Source organism: Mustela putorius, unplaced genomic scaffold (assembly GCF_011764305.1).
Source record: "Mustela putorius furo isolate JIRA1106 unplaced genomic scaffold, ASM1176430v1.1 tig00000508_pilon_pilon_pilon, whole genome shotgun sequence".
In the NCBI taxonomy this organism is placed as follows: Eukaryota; Metazoa; Chordata; class Mammalia; order Carnivora; family Mustelidae; genus Mustela; species Mustela putorius.
This window is the reverse complement of record NW_025421402.1, coordinates 23711657-23731275: the sequence shown is the minus strand read 5'-3', so window position 1 is coordinate 23731275 and position 19619 is coordinate 23711657. Positions and strand designations below refer to the sequence as shown.

Genomic DNA, 19619 nt, shown 5'->3' with positions numbered 1-19619 from the left:
GTGTGTGTGTGTGTGTGTGTTCCTGGAAGCGGCATATAGGACACTCATTGATGGGTAAGCCCGTGGTCTGGAGCTAGCAGTGAGATGGTAAACATCACGGAACAAGCAGCCCTTTCAGGCTTTCCACCTTGGCAGCATGGTGTGAAAATAATTCTTGGGAAGCTGGGGCCAGTGGCAGCTGCATCTCCTCAGCCTGCCTGCCAGGCACTACCAGCACTCAGGACAGATCGAGCTCTGCCTGGGCATGTGGGCAGCCGGCGCTGGTAGTTTTCCACTCTGGGAAACTGGAAAGTGAATTGGCTTCTCTGGCCAGGAGATTGGCGGGTAGTGGAAGCATCAAGAACCACCAAGACAACTCAGCAGGCAAAATCAGGACACATTTCTGTGCTGCTGGATCTCTTGCTTCTCTTACTGTTCTCTGCCTTTTCATGCTCCCCTGTCTTTCATAATGTGGAGTACAGAGACAGATGGAGGGGCTCTGACAAAAAATGAAGTGGGCTTGGGGAAAGGCAAGGGGGACTGACATTTAGGACTTGGCATTCTGTGTCTTTGCTATTGGCTGGGATCCCTTCCACAGAAGGAGTTTACCAAAAATAGGCATACTCAATAGGAAAACCACAGTGGTACTGCTGAGAAGTGCCACGTTGGTTGCTCTGGGCCAAGGCTTATCCCGGTTCCAAAGACCCACTAGGATGCGAAAGGCCATCCAAGATCAGCTTGTCTATTTTCCTATGCCCTTTCTCTGAGGCCCCTGGGGATACTGATTCACCAAGAAACTTTGCCTAATGGCTGCTTTTCTAGCTCTTATCTCTGAATTCTCTATCCTTATCCTTATATTCTTTGGTCCCAACATCTAGACCTCCAGGCCCACTGCCATTGCCTAAAGAAGGTTTATGATACCAGTGGCTTAGAGCCTTGTTCTGGCATTGAGCTGGGGATCCTCATCAAGGCATATGGTGGGATTCCCACCTCTTTTCCTCATCTTCTGTGCTTCTTGTCACCAACACTTGGGATCCCTCCTTAATACAGCTTGTTGGACAGTTATCCAGTGTCCATTGACTAATATCCTTGCCAGAGCTGCTCTTCCTCTCATGCAAATGGCCACAAAGCCCTTGAAACAGCATCCTTACTGCTTGCTGTTGTTTGGAGATGGTTGAGAAAGAATCATGTCGGGAGACATGAACCAGTCACAGCAGCTGTCCTCTAGAGTTCAACCCATGTGAATTCTCCTTCGTTCAGTCTTGCATCCACCCACCCACCCACCCATCCACCCATCCACCAATCCATCCACCCGCCCACCCATCCACCCATCCATCCACCCATCCATCCACCCATCCACCCATCCACCCAACCACCCATCCACCCACCCGCCCATCCATCCACCCGCCCACCCACCCACCCATCCATCCACCCATCCATCTACCCACCCATCCACCCATCCACCCACCCATCCACCCATCCACCCACCCATCCACCCATCCATCCGCCCACCCACCCATCCATCCACCCATCCACCCATCCATCCACCCACCCATCCACCCATCCATCCACCCACCCACCCACCCACCCACCCATCCATCCATCCAACCATCTCTCCATCCCTCTACATTTTTGCTTACCTATTTATTTGCCAAATATGTATTGAGCATCTAATGGGCACCATGTGCTGGCAGTTGCTAAGGAGGAAAAGGAAGAGTCTGACCTGGCTACTATTCTCAAAATTGCTTACAGCTTCAATAAGAAGGTAAACAGTCACTAGGGAACTAGAAAATACCTGGTGAGGATTACCTCAAAGAACACACTGACCGTCTCTGTTAAACCCTGTCATATTTTAGTGTTTCTCCATAGTTCTGTCATACCGTCTGAAATAGTACCTACTGATAAAAGCTGTGGTCAATAGACAATTTGACAATAAGCAGGAACTTATTTGTTCAGTAAATTCATGAACACTAAATAAATTTACACTAAATACATACATTCATTAAATTAATATGTGAACGAAAAGATGGGTTGCCATAGATATGTAATGACCCCCAAAACCAAGGAAGTCTTATATGTCTACTGGCTAGTTAAAGATCACTGTTCAAGGCTACCTTCTGATCTCCCAGGTCTCTGTTTTTAAGCCCCATAATTATGAATAACAGAAAACTCCTCCTTTATTGCTTTTTTTTTTAAGCAGATATTTACCAAGCCCTCAGTTAATGCCAGACACCCTGCTAGAAATTAGGGAAACAAGAGAGAGAAAGAAAGACAGGCTCCCTGGCCATATGCCACTTAACTGTTTAGTGGAGAGAACCAAACTAACCAAATAACTATTTGTATTACAAGTGTGAGGAACACTAAGAAGGGAACCAGTGCGTTTTAAGAGTATGTACTTTCCCCAAGGGCTCAGAGGAATTCCCTGAGAGCTGGAGGATGAGAGGGAGTCAGCAGATAAGGGAGGGGAGGGGAAGCACATTCCAGATAAAGAAACAGGACACACAGAGAGACCTTGAGGTCGGAAGGTACTTCGGGCATTTATGAAGTAGGGATGAGACCAGTGTGCTGGGATCTAGAGAGTGGAGATGTGGGGAGAGCCCAGGGTGAGGCTGGGGAGGTAGGCAGAGGTCCGATCCTGCAGACCTCATGGGCCACACGGTCCCAGAAAGTCCCTAAGGCTGTTGGAAGGTTCTTATCAGAATAAGGTTTTAGGAAGCTCTCATGGGCTGCCATGTGGACACGGGCTGGCGGAGGAGGCAGGAAGAAGAGCTAGATGGCATGAGAGAGGTTCAGCTGCGAGAAGACAAACAGGAGGACTCCCGAAATTTGCAGGAAGTAGGATTGTGGGATCTGCTAATAGACCTGATGACAGACTCCCAAAGGACAGGTTTACTTCTCACTCCTTGGCTGCCTCCTCCCAGGAATAAATGTGTTGTCTGTCCTTCCTGTCCTGGTCCCCAGGTGTGCTGTGTCTCGGGGAGACCTGCCAGTTTTTGTCCTGGCGTTGCCACTGCTGTCTACCCGTGCTTGGGTGAGGGAAGGCCTGGAGGGGATAAGAAGTCGGACACGCCGACAGAGTTAAAATTGTGGTGGGTTTTTTTTTTTTTTCCCATGTGGAGAACTAAAGTCTCCTTTTGTACCCCAGTCCTTCTAGTTATGAAAGTGGGGCCGCGTCTGAGTCCTTGGAGGGCTGGTGACCACATAGTTGGTTAGGCTCCCCCTCAGAGTGATTCTGTTAGGCTGGGGTGGGGAATGAGGCTTTGCATTTATAGCAAATTCCCAGGTGGGGGTGGGGCTGCTGGTCCCCGAGCAACTTGGAGGCTAGGCCCGAACACAGTCATAGATAAGGGAGCAAAGAGCCTTGGGACAGGGGTGAGGGACAGAGGGGGAGGGCAGGGGAAGTGGTACACCTCTGACACCGAACAGGTGGGATCTCTGTCCCTCTTTCTCTTCCTTTCTTTGTTAACTATGGAAAGTACCTACATAGTTACAGTCAGAACACAAAATAGACAGGATTCCTGAACCCAGGAAGCATCGACACATGTTTCGTAATGATGGCTCAGCTACAAGCAGCTCTGTTAAAACTCCCTGGTTGCTGTTCCCGGGATAAGCAGTACTTGGTGGAGAAGTTATTTGCAACAATATCATGACTCACCCCACGCGACCCTCTTTCCCCATTTCTGGTTTACTTTAGATGTTCCGAGAAACAGAAGTTCTTACTACACTTGTGGCCCAGGGACTGGAGATGCATGAGAGTCAGGAGTGAGAGGCCAGTGGGACTGTGAATGTGGATGTCTCTGGACTTCGGAGTGACCCCAGAAAGTCACCATGTGTCCAGGCTGGAAGGGACTTAGGAGCAGTGATTCCTTAGCCTGAATGCACAGCAGGATCACCTGGGAAATTTTTTAGATCTGCAGGTTCCTGGGCAGTTTCAGATGTCCCGAAGTCTCTAAGACGGGGTTCTTACCGGATGTTCTACAACCTTCCCAAGCAAGTCTAGAGCGAGTGGTTGGTCCATGGACCGGCTTTTGGGAACCCCTGCCTTGGAAAACATCTGATGCAGCCCTTGCTTTTCACATGAAAAAACTGAGGCCCAGAAAAGATGTGAACTTTGCTCAGATCCTGGAGTGGATTTGAAATCTTCTTTATTTTCAGAGGTTGTATAACCGAGAGGACGGTCTTTAGAGTCAGATTCTAAAAGTGACTTAGTATCTACTCAATGAATGGACTTGGGCAGGTTTTTAAAAAGATTTATTTATTTATTTTGGGGGGGGAGCATGAGCAGGAGGAGCAAGGAAGAGGGAGAGAGAATTCCAAGCAGACTCTACGCTCAGCACAGACCCTACATGGGGCTTGATCGCATGACCCTGGGATCACGACCTGAGCCGAAACTAAAAGTTGGTCTCTTAACCAACTGTGCCACGCAGGCACCCCCTTGGGCTATTGTTTAAACTCTTACCCATAGCTGGGTAATTGGTGAGAAATATGAAGTAATAAGTGAGAAAATACCACACTGTTTGACACTTGACGAATGCTTTTATTTTATCTTATTTTATTTAAATTCAGTTAATTAACATATAAGGTATTATTGGTTTCAGAGGTAGAGGCCAGTGATTCATCAGTCTTACATAACACCCAGTGCTCATTACATCGTGTGTCCTCCTAGATGCCCATCCCCCCAGTTACCCCCTCCCCCTTTCCCCCACGAATGCTTTTAAATGGATGCTATTATTACTGTACTTCATCAAATGTAAGACACTCCTGACTGTACCATGCCTCACTGTTTTGTGTAGCTCTAAGAAAAAAACCCCAGACAGTTGAGCTCTGACTCACCCTTTGCTTGTAAGATGCATTCCGATTTCGGATATGTTAACGTGAAAAATAACAGGAAATGCAGTCTTTCACTTCTCTTTCCTCAACCTGCACAGATTATTCCCATCACTAAATTAAATACTTTGATGCGGGAAAGAGAAGCATACTTAGTGTGTTTGCGGAACAGCAAGGAAGCTAGAGTGGCTAGACAGCAGTGATGGGTGTGCTGGATGGGGGTCCAGGACAGCTGAAGACCAACTGTGCAGATTCCTGGAGACCACACATGGCATTTTAAATATCATTTTGAGTGAAGTGGGAAATTCCTGGAGGGTGATGAGCAGAAGAGTTACATGGTCTGACTTACATTTTCACAGATACATTAGGCAAGGTGGAGAAAAGGAAGTCTGGCAGGGTGGGGAGATTGTTGTTCTTTTCCTGTTGATAAGAGGTAGTGGTTTGACCTAGAGTGGTAGCAGCGTAAGTGGGAAGTAAATGGGCTATGGGAACTTTTTAGGGTGGCTAACAGGATTTCTCATCAGCTGATGGGGTGGATAGGGAGTATGAAAAGAGTCAAGGGTGGCCTCAAGATTTTTGGCTCAAGTAATTGGCAGAATGGAGTTGTTTGAGATGGAATAGTCTGGGGGGGGGGTAAGGTTTGCAGGGAGACATATTTTACTCAATTTTATCCTTATTCCTAATCCATATTATCTCTTTTTTTCAATCAATATTATGAGCATCTTTTGTCTCCCCAGATGTGCAGTGAGAAATAAAGTTGAAGAAGATATTATCCCCCTTTTTCCCTCCAAGAAGTTTGCCATCTGAGGGGGACATCAGACTTTCACACAAATAATTATATGACAAAGTACTATGTACCTAAGGCTACAAAACAGATATTAAAAATGTTGGAAATTGGAGGAAGGAGAATTTAACCAAAATTGGTACTATTCTTTCCCAAAACCATTTGGTTTAGCTTTGTCCAAGTTTGTTACAGGGCAATGGGACAACGCTGGATAATAATTTAAGCTAGTCTATCCACTTCGGATGTGTGACCTCTGTGATGATCTGAAACAACCAAGAAGACCTTTTTCTTGTTTTCCTGTCCCTTTTCCATGAAGCATCCGCCCTCTAAGAGTCACTGGGCTCACTGTCTTCCTCCACTCAGGCCTCTGCTCAAAGTACCTCATCTGAGAGGCCTTCCTTATCTCTTTATAGGAAAGTGCACTTATTTCCTTTCCACACTTGTTTTTCTTCACAGCACTTACCATCTTCTCTCATCTTACATTTGCCTGTTGTCTGTTTCCCCACACTAGAATGCAAACTCTGACACAAGGCACTTGTTTTGTTTATGGCTATATCCCCCTAGTGGTCCAAAAAATCACTGAATGAATGAATGAATGAATAAATGAATGAATGAGAATAGGAACTCAAGGATTGCATGGACTCGAAACGTAATAAGCAAATATGCAGAATGTCATGCTGGGGATGGAGATAGGACTGGATTCATGAACAAAGCTTTGGTTTCAGAAAGGAGGGACAAACGCTCTTACTAATCTGCAAGACTCTGCCTCGGCCTGACGTGTTGGGAGGAAAGGCCTGCATCATGCTGCGGCTGTGGTAAAAGCAGAGCGGGAGATGGACCATGAGAGACTATGGACTCTGAAAAACAATCTGAGGGTTTTGAAGGGGCAGGGGATGGGAGGTTGGGTGAGCCTAGTGGTGGGTATTATGGAGGGCATGTATTGCATGGAGCACTGGGTGTGGTGCATAAACAATGAATTCTGGTATACTGAAAAGAAATTAAAAAAATAAAAATTTAAAAAAGCAGAGGGGGACTGTCTAGTACATTGGGACTCATTTTGGATTTGGACTGCTTAATAGGTGTGGGATTTTAACTGGTTTGTTTCCTCGTGTAAAAACTGAGAATAATAACACAGACCCTGTCTACCATGTAGGGTTATTGTAGGGGTCAACAGGTAGAAATAATGGGACACAACTTTGAAAACTGTGAAGAGCTGTATTTTAGGAGTCAAGACAGCAATTGGGGGCACCAGGACATGAATGATAGCCAAAGGAGCAGGGGTTTCCTGCCTTGGCTAGCCAAGCTCCCTCCCCAGAAAGTCCTTGAGGGAATTATACACATAGAGAACAATAACAAAGGGAAAGCAAAGGTCTAGTTTATTAGTAGCTGGCTTGTGTCCCAAATGCCAATGTAAGTGTTCTGGCAAACTGGACTGGGTCACGTGGCATGTGGGATAAAGGTGTCGAGAAACTTCTCCTTGCCATTAAGTCACTGATACTGAGAGGCACTAAGTACCAGGGTTAAAACACTTAGCATAGGCTTTGAATCAGGGTATGGCCTTCACGGCATGGAGGGGTGGACCACAAGAGAGGGCACACCCTGTGAGTGATTTCTGAAATGTTCATTGACCTCACTCACTGGTAATTTGGGCCTCACTGGTGTCCTGTATCAATATTTCCTCATTCTTACTCCTCCCTTCAATTTCACATTCCAGAGGGTTTAGAATTTGAGAATTTGATGCTTCATTCCTGAACAGCCCAGAATTACACTTGAGATTCCGGCATAATTATTATTTGTAGAACCTGTCACCTCAGATGGAGAAATTATACATCTGACCAGATTAGACAAAATGATACTAGATCCCACGTTCCTCCCTTGACTCAAATTTGACTTGGAAAATGCAGTGGTCAGGAACCCTAGAAGTTTCAGTGGGTAGATGGTCATGACTCTTGCCAAAGCAGCTGTATATGGTTTTGCTTCATCATACTGTTTCTGAAAGTATCAAATGACATCATGGATGTTGTACATTGTCAAAGGCTCTTTCTGCATCTGTTGAAATGATCAGACGGTTTTTATCCTTTCTCTTATTGATGCAATATAGCATGTTGATTGTATTGTGGGTATTAAACCACCCTTGCATCCTGGGAATAAATCCCATATGATTGTGGTGTGTGATTTTTAAAAGTATATTGTTGGATTACATTTGCTAATATTTTGTTGGGGATTTTGCATCTATGTTCATGAGAGAGTATATTCATGAGAAATATTGGTCTGTAGTTCTCTTTTTTTGTGGTGTCCTTATCCAGTTTTGGTGTCAGGATGATTCCTTCCTCTTGTGTTTTTTGAAGTGGTTTAAGAAGAATATGTATTAATTCTTCTTTAAATGTTTGGTGGAATTTTCCTGTGAAACTGTCTTTTGTACTCATTGGACTTCATTGCTGGTGATTGGTCTGTTCAAATTTTCTCTTTCTTCCTGCTTTACTTTTGGTAGTTTACATCTTTCTAGGAATTTATCCATTTCTTCTAAGTTGTTCTATTTTTTTTCTAAGTTCATTTTTTTGGCATATGGCTTTTTATAATCTGTTACATGTGTTTGTATTGAGGAAGTTCCTTTCTTTCTTTTTTTTTTTTTTAAAGAGCAAGCAAGCGAGAGACAACAGGGGAGTGGGAGCAGAGGGAGAGAGAGAGAGAAAGAGAGAGAGAGAATCTTTTTAAAAAAAAATTATTTATTTATTTGATAGAGAGAGAGAGAACACAAGTAAGCAAAAGGAAGGCAGAGAAAGAGGGGGACACAGGCTCCCTGCTGAGCAATGTGGGGCTCAATTCCAGGACCCTGAGATCATGACCTGAGCCAAAGGCAGTGGCTTAACCCACTGAGCCACCTAGACACCCCGAGAGAGAGAGAGAGACTTAAGAAAACTCCATACTTAGCGTGGAGTCTAACTCGGGGCTGGATCTCACAACCCTGAGCCCATGACCTGAGCCAAAATCAAGACTCAGATGCTTAATGACTGAGCCATCCAGGTACCCTGAGGAAGTTCCTTTCTATTTCTAGTTTGCTGACAGGGTTTATCAGGAAAGGATGTTTGATTTTATCAAATGCTTTTCTGTACCTATTGAAGTGATGCTACAGTTTCACTTTTTAGGTTTGTGATGAATTTCACTGAAAGATTTGTGAACGTCAAACCAGCCTTGCATTCCTAGAATAAACTCCACTTCGTCATGATGTATTATCCTTTCTATATATTTTTGATTCAATTTACTAAAAGTTTGTTTTTGCATCTATGTTGATAATGGTTATTAATCTATAGTTTTCTTATAATGTTTCTGTTTGGTTTTTATATAAGAGTAATGCTGATTTCATAGAATGAATGAGGAAATATCCTCTCTGATTTTCTGGAAGAGTTTGTTAGTGCTTGCTATTTTTTTTCTTTCTGAAATATTCGGTAGAATTCAAAAGTAAAATCATCTTGTGCTAGAGGGTTTTTTTGTAGGAAGGTTATTGACCATATATTTAATTTTTTTAGAACATACAGGGATATTCTGGTTATCTATTTCCTTATAAGTGAGATTTGGTAGTTTGTATTTTCTTTTTTTTTAAGATTTTATTTATTTATTTGACAGACAGAGATCACGAGTAGGCAGAGAGGCAGGCAGAGAGAGAGGAAGGGAAGCAGGCTCCCTGCTGAGTGGAGAGCCCTACTCGGGGCTTGATCCCAGGACCCTGGGATCATGACCTGAGCTGAAGGCAGAGGCCTTAACCCACTGAGCCACCCAGAGGCCCCGGTAGTTTGTATTTTCAAGAAATTTGACTATTTTATCTAAGTTGTTGAAATTGTTGGCATAAAACTGCTTACAGTTTTAACTGTATATTTTCAACATCTATAGTATCTGTTCCTCGGTAACTTCTCACATTCTTTATATTTGTAGTGTATTCTTTTTTCTTTCCCAATCAGTCTGGCTTGAAATTCTTTTTTGCTTTTTCTTTTTAAATCTTGTCAAAGAACCAACTTTTGGTTTTAAGGAACTTTTCTGTTTTCTATTTCATTGATTTCTACTAATATATCTATTATTTTCTTTTTGTAATTACTTTGTATTTTTTTGTTGTTGTTCTACTTTTTCTAGTTTCTAATGGTGAAAACTGAGGTCATAGTTTCAAGATCTTTCTTCCTTTCTAATGTAGGCTTTTACTCTGGTAATTTTCCCCATAAGTACTTCTCAAGTGGTATCCACAAATTTTGTTATGTTCTTTTTTCTTTATCTTATAGTACAGAATACTTTCTAGTTTCCCATTTGGTTTCTCATTTGACCCATGGCGTATTCAGAAGAGTTCTATTTAGTTTGCAAATATTTGGGGATTTTCCAGATACTTTTCCATTATTTATTTTTCTAAATAGTAATTACTTTGTGACAGAGAACATACTTTGTATGACTTGAATATTTAAAATTTATTGCAGCTTGTTTTATGATTCAGAATATGGTCTATCTTGGTAAATATTGCATATGCACTTTAAAAGAATGTTGTTGGGTAGAGTTCTATAAATGTCAGTTATATAAAACTAGTGGATAATGTTGTTCCAATCTTCAATATCCTGAACTGATTTTTCTGTTCACTTATTTTCCAATTATCGAGATGTAAATATTGAAATCTCCATATATAATTGTGGTTTTGTTCAATTTTCCCTGCAGTCTTTTTTTTTTTTCTTGCTTCATTTGTTGTAAAGTTCTGTTATGTGCATATTTAGGACTGTCATGTGTTCTTGATGAACTAACACCATTATCATTGTGAAATACCATCTTTATTTATTCTGTTAAAATCTGCTATGTCTGGTATTAATATATGACAACTCAAGCTTTTTTTTTAAATAAAGTTTTTATGGTATATCTTTTTCATCCTTTTACTTGTAATTTGTCTGTGGTTTTCTGCTTTCTTTTAATGAATTGTATTTTTTTATTCCATTTTATCTCTTGTTGATTTACTAGCTATAAATCTTTTTGAAAACATTATTTTAGGAGCACCTGGGTGGCTCACTTGGTTAAGCATCTGCATTTGGCTCAAGCCATAATCTGGGGATCCTGGGATTGAGCCCCACATCAGGCTTCATGCTCAGCAGGGAACCTGCTTCTCTCTTTCCATCTGCCTGCTGCTCTCCCTGCTTATGCACTCTCCCTCACTCAGTCAAATAAATAAAAATCTTAAAAAAAAAAGAAAATGCTATTTTCCACTTGCTTTTGGATTTGTCATATACATCTTTAATTAAATAAAGTCTATCTTTAAGTGATATTATATCCCTTCATATAGTATAAAAATCTTCCAACAAGATAACGTCCATTTTTCCCTTTTCAGCCCTATGCTATTGTTTACATGCATTTTATTTTTGTATATATTGTAAACCCCACAGTATATTGTTACTGTTTCTGTTTAAATAGTCAATTACCACGTAAAGAGATGTAAATAACATGAAAACCCATCTTATATGTTTACTATATAATTACTGTTTCCCGTGGGACATTTGCTGTCATTTTTATCTTTGGTCCTCTTTTCATAACATGTTCTTTTATTCTGGCTGCTTAAAAACTTTTCTCCTTATCACCTGTTTTAAGCAGTTGGATTATGATGTACTCTAGTGTAATTTTCTTCATGTTTCTCATGCTTCAGGTCACTGAACATCTTGGGTTTACACTTTCATCAAATTTGAAAAAAATTTCCACCATGTTTTATTTAAATACTTTGTTTTCCTTTCTCCTCTTCTTTAAGAGGTCCATTTACATGTGTATGAGGATATTTGAAATTGTTCCAGAACTTACTAACGTTCTGGTTTTTTGTTGCTTGATTGATTATTTGATTGATTTCTGTCATTGTTTCATTTTGGATAATTTCTATATCTGTCTTTAAGTTCACCAATCTTTTCTTTAATGTGTGATCTTCCTTTCATGTTATCCAGTGTCTTTTCTCACACAGTCAAGTTTCTTCTCTAGAAATTTGGTTTATATCCTTTCTATATCACCTATAGCTTTCCTTATTTTTGTTGTTGTTGTTATTATTTTTATTTAAGTATAATTAACATTCAGTGTTATATTAGTTTCAGGTGTGCAATATAATGATCAAATAGTTCGACATTTCTCAGTTTTCAAGATTAACTGTACTCTTGATTCTCTTTATCTGTTTCACCCATCTTCACCATGTACCTTCCCTCTGGCAACCACCACTTTGTTCTCTGTATTTAAGAGACTGGGTTTTTTTTGTTTCTTTCTCTCTTTCTCTGTTTTTGTTGTTTGTTCATTTGTTTTGTTTCTTAAACTCCACATGTGAGTGAAATTATATCGTATTTGCCTTTTCCCTGACTTATTTCTCTTAGCACTATACACTGTAGGTCCATCCATGTTGCTGCAAGTGGCAAGATCTTCTTATTTCACGACTGACCAATATTCCATGTGTGTGTGTGTGTGTGTGTGTACCACTTCTTCCTTATCCATTCTTCTGTCGTTGGGCACTTTGGCTGCTTTCATATCTTTTCTGTAAGTAATGCTGCAATAAACATACGTATGCATATATCTCTTCAAATTAGCATTTGTGTATTCTTTTGGTAAATACCTAGTAGTGGGTCATATGGTAATTCTTTTTTAAATTTTTTAAGGAACCTCCAAACTGTTTCCCACGGTGGCTGACCTTGTATTTTTGGACATGTACAATATAGTTATAACTGTTTGAATAGTCTTCTTCTTAAACTCTAACTTTTATATAAGTTCTGAATCAGTTTCAGTTGATTGATTTTTTTCTCATTAAAAGTTCTATTTTTCTGCTTCTATACATGCCTGCTATTTTTAAAATTGCATCGTACATATTTACACTAAAAATGATTCGTTATTTATCTGAAATTTAAGTTTAGCTAGGAATCCTGTATTTCCCTGGCAGCCCTAGATCCCTGTGGCCTCTCCAAACTCTTCTCTTTGTCTCCTTGATTTGGGGAATCCTCTAGACTGTGCCTGAGTTCTCACTTACTGTGCTGCAACCTGACTCTGTCACAGCAGCAAGCTGGTGCCACTGTAGGACTCATGTTCTTTGTCCCCAGTCTCTCAGGGATGTCGTTGTATTGAAACCCAGTCTTTTGTATACTTTGTCCATTTTTTTGGTTGTTTCACCCAGGAGAGCAAGTCTGGTTCCTGTTACTCTGTCTTGGCTGAAGGTAGAAGTCTCTCTCCAGAGGTTATTATTATTAGCCAGAGGCCAAAACATGGTGCTGATGAGGGCCAAAGCTGTGTGTTTAGTCCCTTCATAGGAGAGTTTGTTGGCTTCACACCATAATTTTGTGCTATCAGCTACCTAGGAAAAGAGAATGCTTTGGATCACAAGTGGTACCTAGTGACTGTGAAGATGATTCAGCACAGTTGGGAAACTGGTTAGAAGTGCACATCTTCTAATAGGGAAATGGGGGGGGGGGCACGAGCTTATTACCAAATAAAAGGATAAATCAGCACACTGAATTATGTTACATTACTTGTCAGATTTTGAACCAAAAGATAGGTGTGGCTGAAGGTCAGTGCTCAAGGGATTGGATGCTAATAAGTTTGGAGGCAGGGTCAGGGAGAAAAGCCTGAGAGAGTCAGGGTAATCAAACTGGGGTCATAGAAAGGCTGTGAAAAATCTAAGCCCCCTGTTTCCCTGTCCGGCAATCAATTATGTTATTCCTAAAAGGGGCAGGGGATCTTCAGAAATAAGAAGAAAAGTATTTCCTCTCTTTTTTTCTTTGGTTTCTCTTGGTCTAGCCATATGCCGCTATCCTCTGGGCATGTCAGGAGGCCACATTCCAGATGAGGACATCACAGCTTCCAGTCAGTGGTCAGAATCCACAGCTGCCAAATACGGAAGGTGAGGATGGATACCCCAAGAAAGCCTAAATCCTGAGTTGGGTACATTTTCTGACTCAAGGGACTCGGGAAGAAGGGTGGTATTTAATGGGACCTGGGAGGTGTGAGAGAAGAACATCAAGTGGGCCTGTCCTGTTCTGTATGTTTTCAGAAAGAGAATTCAGGGCTGGGTGCCATGTGCTGGTCTGGCAACCCCATCCCAGTCACAGGGCCTTGCATGGCACTACCCACAACAGATGGGTTCATTGATATGCAGTGGATTTGCTTTACTCACCTTCTCACTGTGAGCAACTGCAGGAAGCTGGTGACAGTGGTAGGTAGGGGAAGATGAAGATGAGATGGGACACTGGGAACTAGGAGACTCAGTCCTCCTCTCAGTGGGTGTCTGTGAAACATCACTCACAGTGCAAAACATGAAGGCTTTCAGCATATGATGAGGCCTCCAATAAATTCTTCCCTTCTCTTAAGGGAAGAATTGGCCCTTATAGAAGGGCCATCCTCATCCATAAAGATTATGGTGGGTTCCTAGTGGCCTAAGCAGGGGTCCTCTAAAGCAATGAACTCCCTTGTCAAAAACTAGTCTGCTTGTTAGGGCATAATCCTCCTCTTCCTGGAATCTAATTCTTTTGGTGTAAAGTGTTGATTTCTGTTAAAATGGAATTACCCATAAGAAAAGCAACCTCAATAAACCTTCCCCATAATTTCTTGGTATGTGAAAGAGGAGAGTGATGGTTGGTGGGGTTGGAAGAGAACAGTGATGAGTAGGTGACATCTGTGAGAAAAGGGACATTTTAGGGAAGAGGGAAAGTGGTAAGAGGCTCCCAAAATAAACCTTATACTGATTTCACAATTTTGTTCACTGGTAGCTCAGCTTGGAGGTAATAAAATGAAAGCAGATTATTTACTGCTCCCCTGACACACTCCTGCCCCTCACTCTCATCATGGGTTCCCATGGCTTTTTGCTGGGCTGCCGTGCCCATCCCGTTGGTTAAAATTCCACTGCATTACATAACCCACACTGGGGATCTTATGATCCCTCCCTCCTCCTTCCTATAACTTGATATCCAAGCAAGGAGTGGCCACCCTTGTTATGCTGGGACTGAAAGTGGAAGGGGGTGGTAAAATGACTCATGGGGGAGTATAGGGTAGAAAGGGTTTCATTTCCCTTGAGGTCTTTAAATCAGGATGAGAAATAAAGACTAAATCTGATCTGAAGGCCTCTAGGCCCTGATGGTAAGCGTCTTTCTCAGTTTCATAGTGCCCCAGGGCCAGGGGACTGACCACAGGTGGTAGCAGTCAGGCTTGAGGGGAGACCCGAAGAATCTTTTTAAAGTGGGGCTGCAGCCTTTTCTCTCCCCTCAGGACAGGGCAGCTGCTTGCTGTGGATTGGTAAACAACCCTGGTTTCATGGTTTCTCTTTGTCTTCCCTACCCTGTGTCTCAAGGCTGGACTCAGAAGAAGGGGATGGAGCCTGGTGCCCTGAGATTCCGGTGGAACCCGATGACCTGAAGGAGTTCCTACAGATTGACTTGCACACCCTGCACTTTATTACTCTGGTGGGGACCCAAGGGCGCCATGCCGGGGGCCATGGCATTGAATTTGCCCCCATGTACAAGATCAATTACAGTCGGGATGGCACTCGCTGGATCTCTTGGCGGAATCGGCATGGGAAACAGGTAGGAAGAAGAGACATCCAGACCCTGAGATGTCCAGGACCATATTTTGACTTAGGCTAGAAGAGGAAGTACACAGGCTGTCTTGTAGGTATGTGCACACACAGACCTGGCATGCCCTTGTCCATGTGGGACCAAGGATGAGGGAGGGCAAGGTGGGAGGACCAGGAGGAATATCAAGGTTGCTGAGAAAACTGAAAGGATACATTCTGCTCCTTCAGTTCAAAAGAGAGGGTCCCTGAAAGGGTTGATGAGGGAGAGTCAGCATAACCTGATAGCATTTTCCCCCCCTTTCTCTTCTCTTTCCTCAGGTGCTGGATGGGAATAGTAACCCCTATGACATTTTCCTAAAGGACTTGGAGCCACCCATCGTGGCTAGATTTGTCCGCTTCATTCCAGTCACTGACCACTCCATGAATGTGTGCATGCGGGTGGAGCTCTATGGCTGTGTCTGGCTAGGTAGGTTTCCAGAGAGAGAGAAAGCTTATAGATCTTATTAAAAACCCCAACCCCTGGAAAATAAAGGCAAACAAGTCAGAAAGGTATGGGATTAGTCATCTCTGGAGTGAAGTGATTCCTCTAGGCTCGAGCCAAGAAAGGACATTGTTCCTTCACCAGCGTCCGGTGCTCTATACATTAAATGATGCAATCTGAGTCATTTCAGTGACTGCCACTGAGGAGTGCTCCTTGGCAGTGCTCCCTTTGTGCCCAGATTGAGTTCTGTGCAGATGCATTGAACAAGATTTCACCCATGAAGTCTTGTGTAGCTCCCTGGGATAGTTGGTCTAAGCAGTGGGTGCCTTTCCTTCCTAAGGCACTGACACACCTGTTTCCTTGGCAGATGGCTTGGTGTCTTACAGTGCTCCAGCGGGACAGCAGTTCGTACTCCCTGGAGGCTCCATCATTTACCTCAATGATTCTGTCTATGATGGAGCTGTTGGGTACAGGTAAATTCTGGGAAACTTTGGTTATCAGAATGGAAAAGTGGCCACTAGAAGAGAATAGCATTTTATTATGGTTTTGGATTAATAATTAATCAACTGGTCAACCAGCTGGTGTTTATTTAGACTCTGTATTAGGCATTGTGAGATAATTTAGATGAAGTAAAATAGGGACTCTTTATTTGCAAGGAACTGAGGTCTTAGTTTGGGAAGACAGGGGAAACAACAAATTACACAAAGTGAGAACTGAAATTGTGGTATAGTTCTAAGAATGGATATATATATATATATATATATATATATATATATATATATATATATCCTTAAAACAGGACATATGGTCTGACACAAATAATGGCCTACTTATAGAGATGAAAGACCAGAAGAACTGAAGTTATAAGTATACTAAATTGGACAGGTCAAGAGGTTCAAGAAGACTGTACCCCATAAATGGAAATGCTTTGGAAGTCATGAAAAGGAGACTCGTAAGGCTTATGATAGACAAGGAGAGTTTCTAGGATGATATGATTTAGAGCAGAGGACGTGGGCAGAAAAGTGCAGAGGAAGGGGAACAAGGCTGAGGACAGAAATGGTCTGACTGCAGCAGAAGCTCGAGCTGGGAGCAGCGAAGACGGCCAGTGTAGTCCTGAAATGGGCCTAGGGAGGGCCATGGTGGAGGAGTCGGACACAGTAATAGGGTTGGGTGAGAGATGTTCCTCCTATATCACTTCACTCTGAGCCTTGCCACTCTTATTCTAGTCCACTTTGACACTTTTCTCTCTCTTAGCTTGGTCTTTGTCTGCAAAGATTGCGCCTGGAAGAGAGATTAAGTCCAGACTAGAGAATGGAGATTTCTAGTGGTAGTCTCTGGAAGGGGAGTGAGGGATTCCAGGACGTCCATTGTTTTAGGTGTGAAGAATAAACTCCTGTCCTCCATGCCTCCCCCAACCCCCCGCAGCGCCCCGGCAACTGCCATCCCCTCAGTGAAGACCTGACTCACCCAGTATTTGATTTCCAGCTACTTCCTTTCCATCTGCTTAGTCACTGTTGTTTTCTGTTCACTTAAACTGTATGGGCATCATTTCATTCAGCCACTCCCCAACTGACATTTACTCAAGGTATAGAGGACATTGAGATCAATTGAATCCATTTTAGATTCATAAATCTTTGCTAATCCACTCTTGCTACCTATAACGAATTTGGCCAGACTTGGTAGGGATTCAAAAATATAAGGAAGTCCTGGATCCTACCTTAAAGAAGCTCCCAGTTAGGAATGGGGACTAGGGCAGGAAAGTACAGCACTAGGAGTGAAAACACCTGGATTCATGGCATGAAAGTTATTTCCATTTGCTTAAGTTATAAAAATGTATAAGAAAAGCATTTTTTAAAGGTAAAGTGCTAAATACATGTAAATTTTATCTGATTTGGAAAACCAGCAAAGTTATGATGGAATAGCTGAAACTAAAGTGGGTCCCAAAGGATGGGTAGAACTTTCATAGGTAAAGAATCTTGAAATGGCATTTGAGGCAGAGTGCATAGCATAGGAACAAAAGAATCACACTTAAAGTTTGGGGAAATGTCGGCTAAAGATCAATCATTAAGTTAATCATCAGCGATACTTATATAGCAAAATAATAGATGAGAAGCATGACTGGGCAGATGATGTCGTATTTTGGAGGAACTTTAATGTCAGGGCCAGGAAGAGAGGAGGAGGGGGAGTTGTTTTTTCTTCATAAATATAACTATCACAGGACAAGTCATTGAAGATTTTTAAAGCTGGAGAAGGACAAGATTGGAACTGTGCTTTAAACAGATTAATCAAGCAGCTCACAAAGGTTAGATTTGAGTCAAAAGAGGAGGTGATGGGGGACATTTTCTAATTGTGAACTCTGTCCAATGAAAAGAATGAAGGACTAAGGCCAAAATGGTGACTTTGGGAATGGGAGGAGACATTCACATAGGGACCATTTGCAATCTGATTGGGTTTAAGTGTGAGACAGTTGGGTGAGGAAAAGAGGTAGATGAAACCTTGGGTGGGCATTTATTCATCAACAGTCATACTTTGGTACATATGGTCTCCTAGGCACTTTCACTGAGCCATTGGGTGTGAACGATTATAATGGGCAGAAATGGGAAACTTAGGTGAAAGATTTAGTTTAGAAAGGGGTGGTGATGGATCTAGTTTGGGATATAAATTTAAGGGAATAGCAGGACATTCAAATGGATAAATAAGGCACTGTTAACAGGGAAGGTAAAGAGGAACTGCAGAGATTTCAACACAGTCACTTTCCACTTGTTAACTGAGATAGTGAGGTTATCTCTATGGAGTGTGCCTGGGTGATGAGGTGTAAGCTACCTGATTCAGAATCTCGGGAATAGATAGTTTTAATAGTAAAAGTTACCTTTTTACAGAAGTAATACATGCTTGTTGTAGGAATTCTAACAATCTAAAGGATATGAAGTAAACCGGGAAAGTTTATTTCCTTACCCATCCCCATTTGATTTAATTTTGACTAAAAGAAATTAATTTTTCATTTGTGGTGCTTTTCTTAAGTTTCATGGGGATTTTTTATTATGGGGACAATGGGAAATATATTTATTGCAAGTAAACTTATGTTCTCCTAGCCTTCTGATCTGTAGAGAGAAGAAAAAGATGGCAAATCCTTGGAAGGGAGATCCAGGCTCTGGTCACTGTGGATAAGGCCAGTCAAATTTTATAATTTGCCCAACATTTTTCAATGAATAAATAAATTTAAAAGTGCATCTGTAAGGCTGGCATAATCACTCAATTTTTCTTTTGTGAATCCACAACTTATACATAAACTCAAGGGGCACATGTATTATTGCTTGAGGGTGAGTATCCCAATCTCTTCATTTGAGAGACTCCTGACTTAACCGTTTGAACTTGGCAATGCAGAGCATGAGGACAGTGAAGTCACAGTGGATGAGTTCTTGCTCTGTCTCTCCATAAAAAGAAGGCCAAATAGAAACAGAAAGCTAAAAATAATAGCCAAATTAACATAAATACACAATCATCCCACATACCAATCAAGCAGAGCCTTACAATCAGAAGTGGAAAGCATGCCAATCTAGAAAACAAGACTAAATCCAATGCCTTAAACCCTCATGTAATTCATGTGTTCTATTCTATGAATCTGTATCCTACCAATTTAATTAAAATTACATATAAATTAGTATTTAAGTTTGGCATTGATGACTTTTCCCCCCTTTAGTTTGACATCAAATTGGAATGTTGGATGTGGGGTAGAAGAGGGCATGGCTGGCTTCTGTGGAATTGATTCACTGAAAAATGACAACATACAGTCAAAGGAGAGTCAGAAAAATTTCCAACAAGCTCTGGGACTATTTATTGAGTGATGGTCAAGTGCTACTACCTACTGTCGTGTTCATTCTATGCATCTATCCATCCATTCGCTCATTTACTTGTTAATGGATTAATTAATCAAATGCATTTGATAATACTGAGTATGTATATAAAAACATTACATTCAGTCTACAAGAATAGGTAAGGATGCAATAGGTTAT

At 41.8% G+C, this 19619-nt stretch overlaps 1 protein-coding gene across 2 annotated transcripts in view; it reads left to right on the top strand.

Annotated features, from left to right (window-relative positions):
- DDR2 (discoidin domain receptor tyrosine kinase 2) overlaps positions 1-19619 on the top strand; it is a 93034-nt gene that overhangs the window by 44809 nt on the left and 28606 nt on the right. For both annotated transcript variants that reach the window (XM_004751417.3, XM_004751416.3), the window contains exons 3-6: positions 13358-13460; positions 14904-15135; positions 15444-15591; positions 15974-16079. In XM_004751417.3, coding sequence (XP_004751474.1) covers positions 13358-13460; positions 14904-15135; positions 15444-15591; positions 15974-16079 — 589 coding nt within the window. The remainder of the gene's footprint in view (positions 1-13357; positions 13461-14903; positions 15136-15443; positions 15592-15973; positions 16080-19619) is intronic.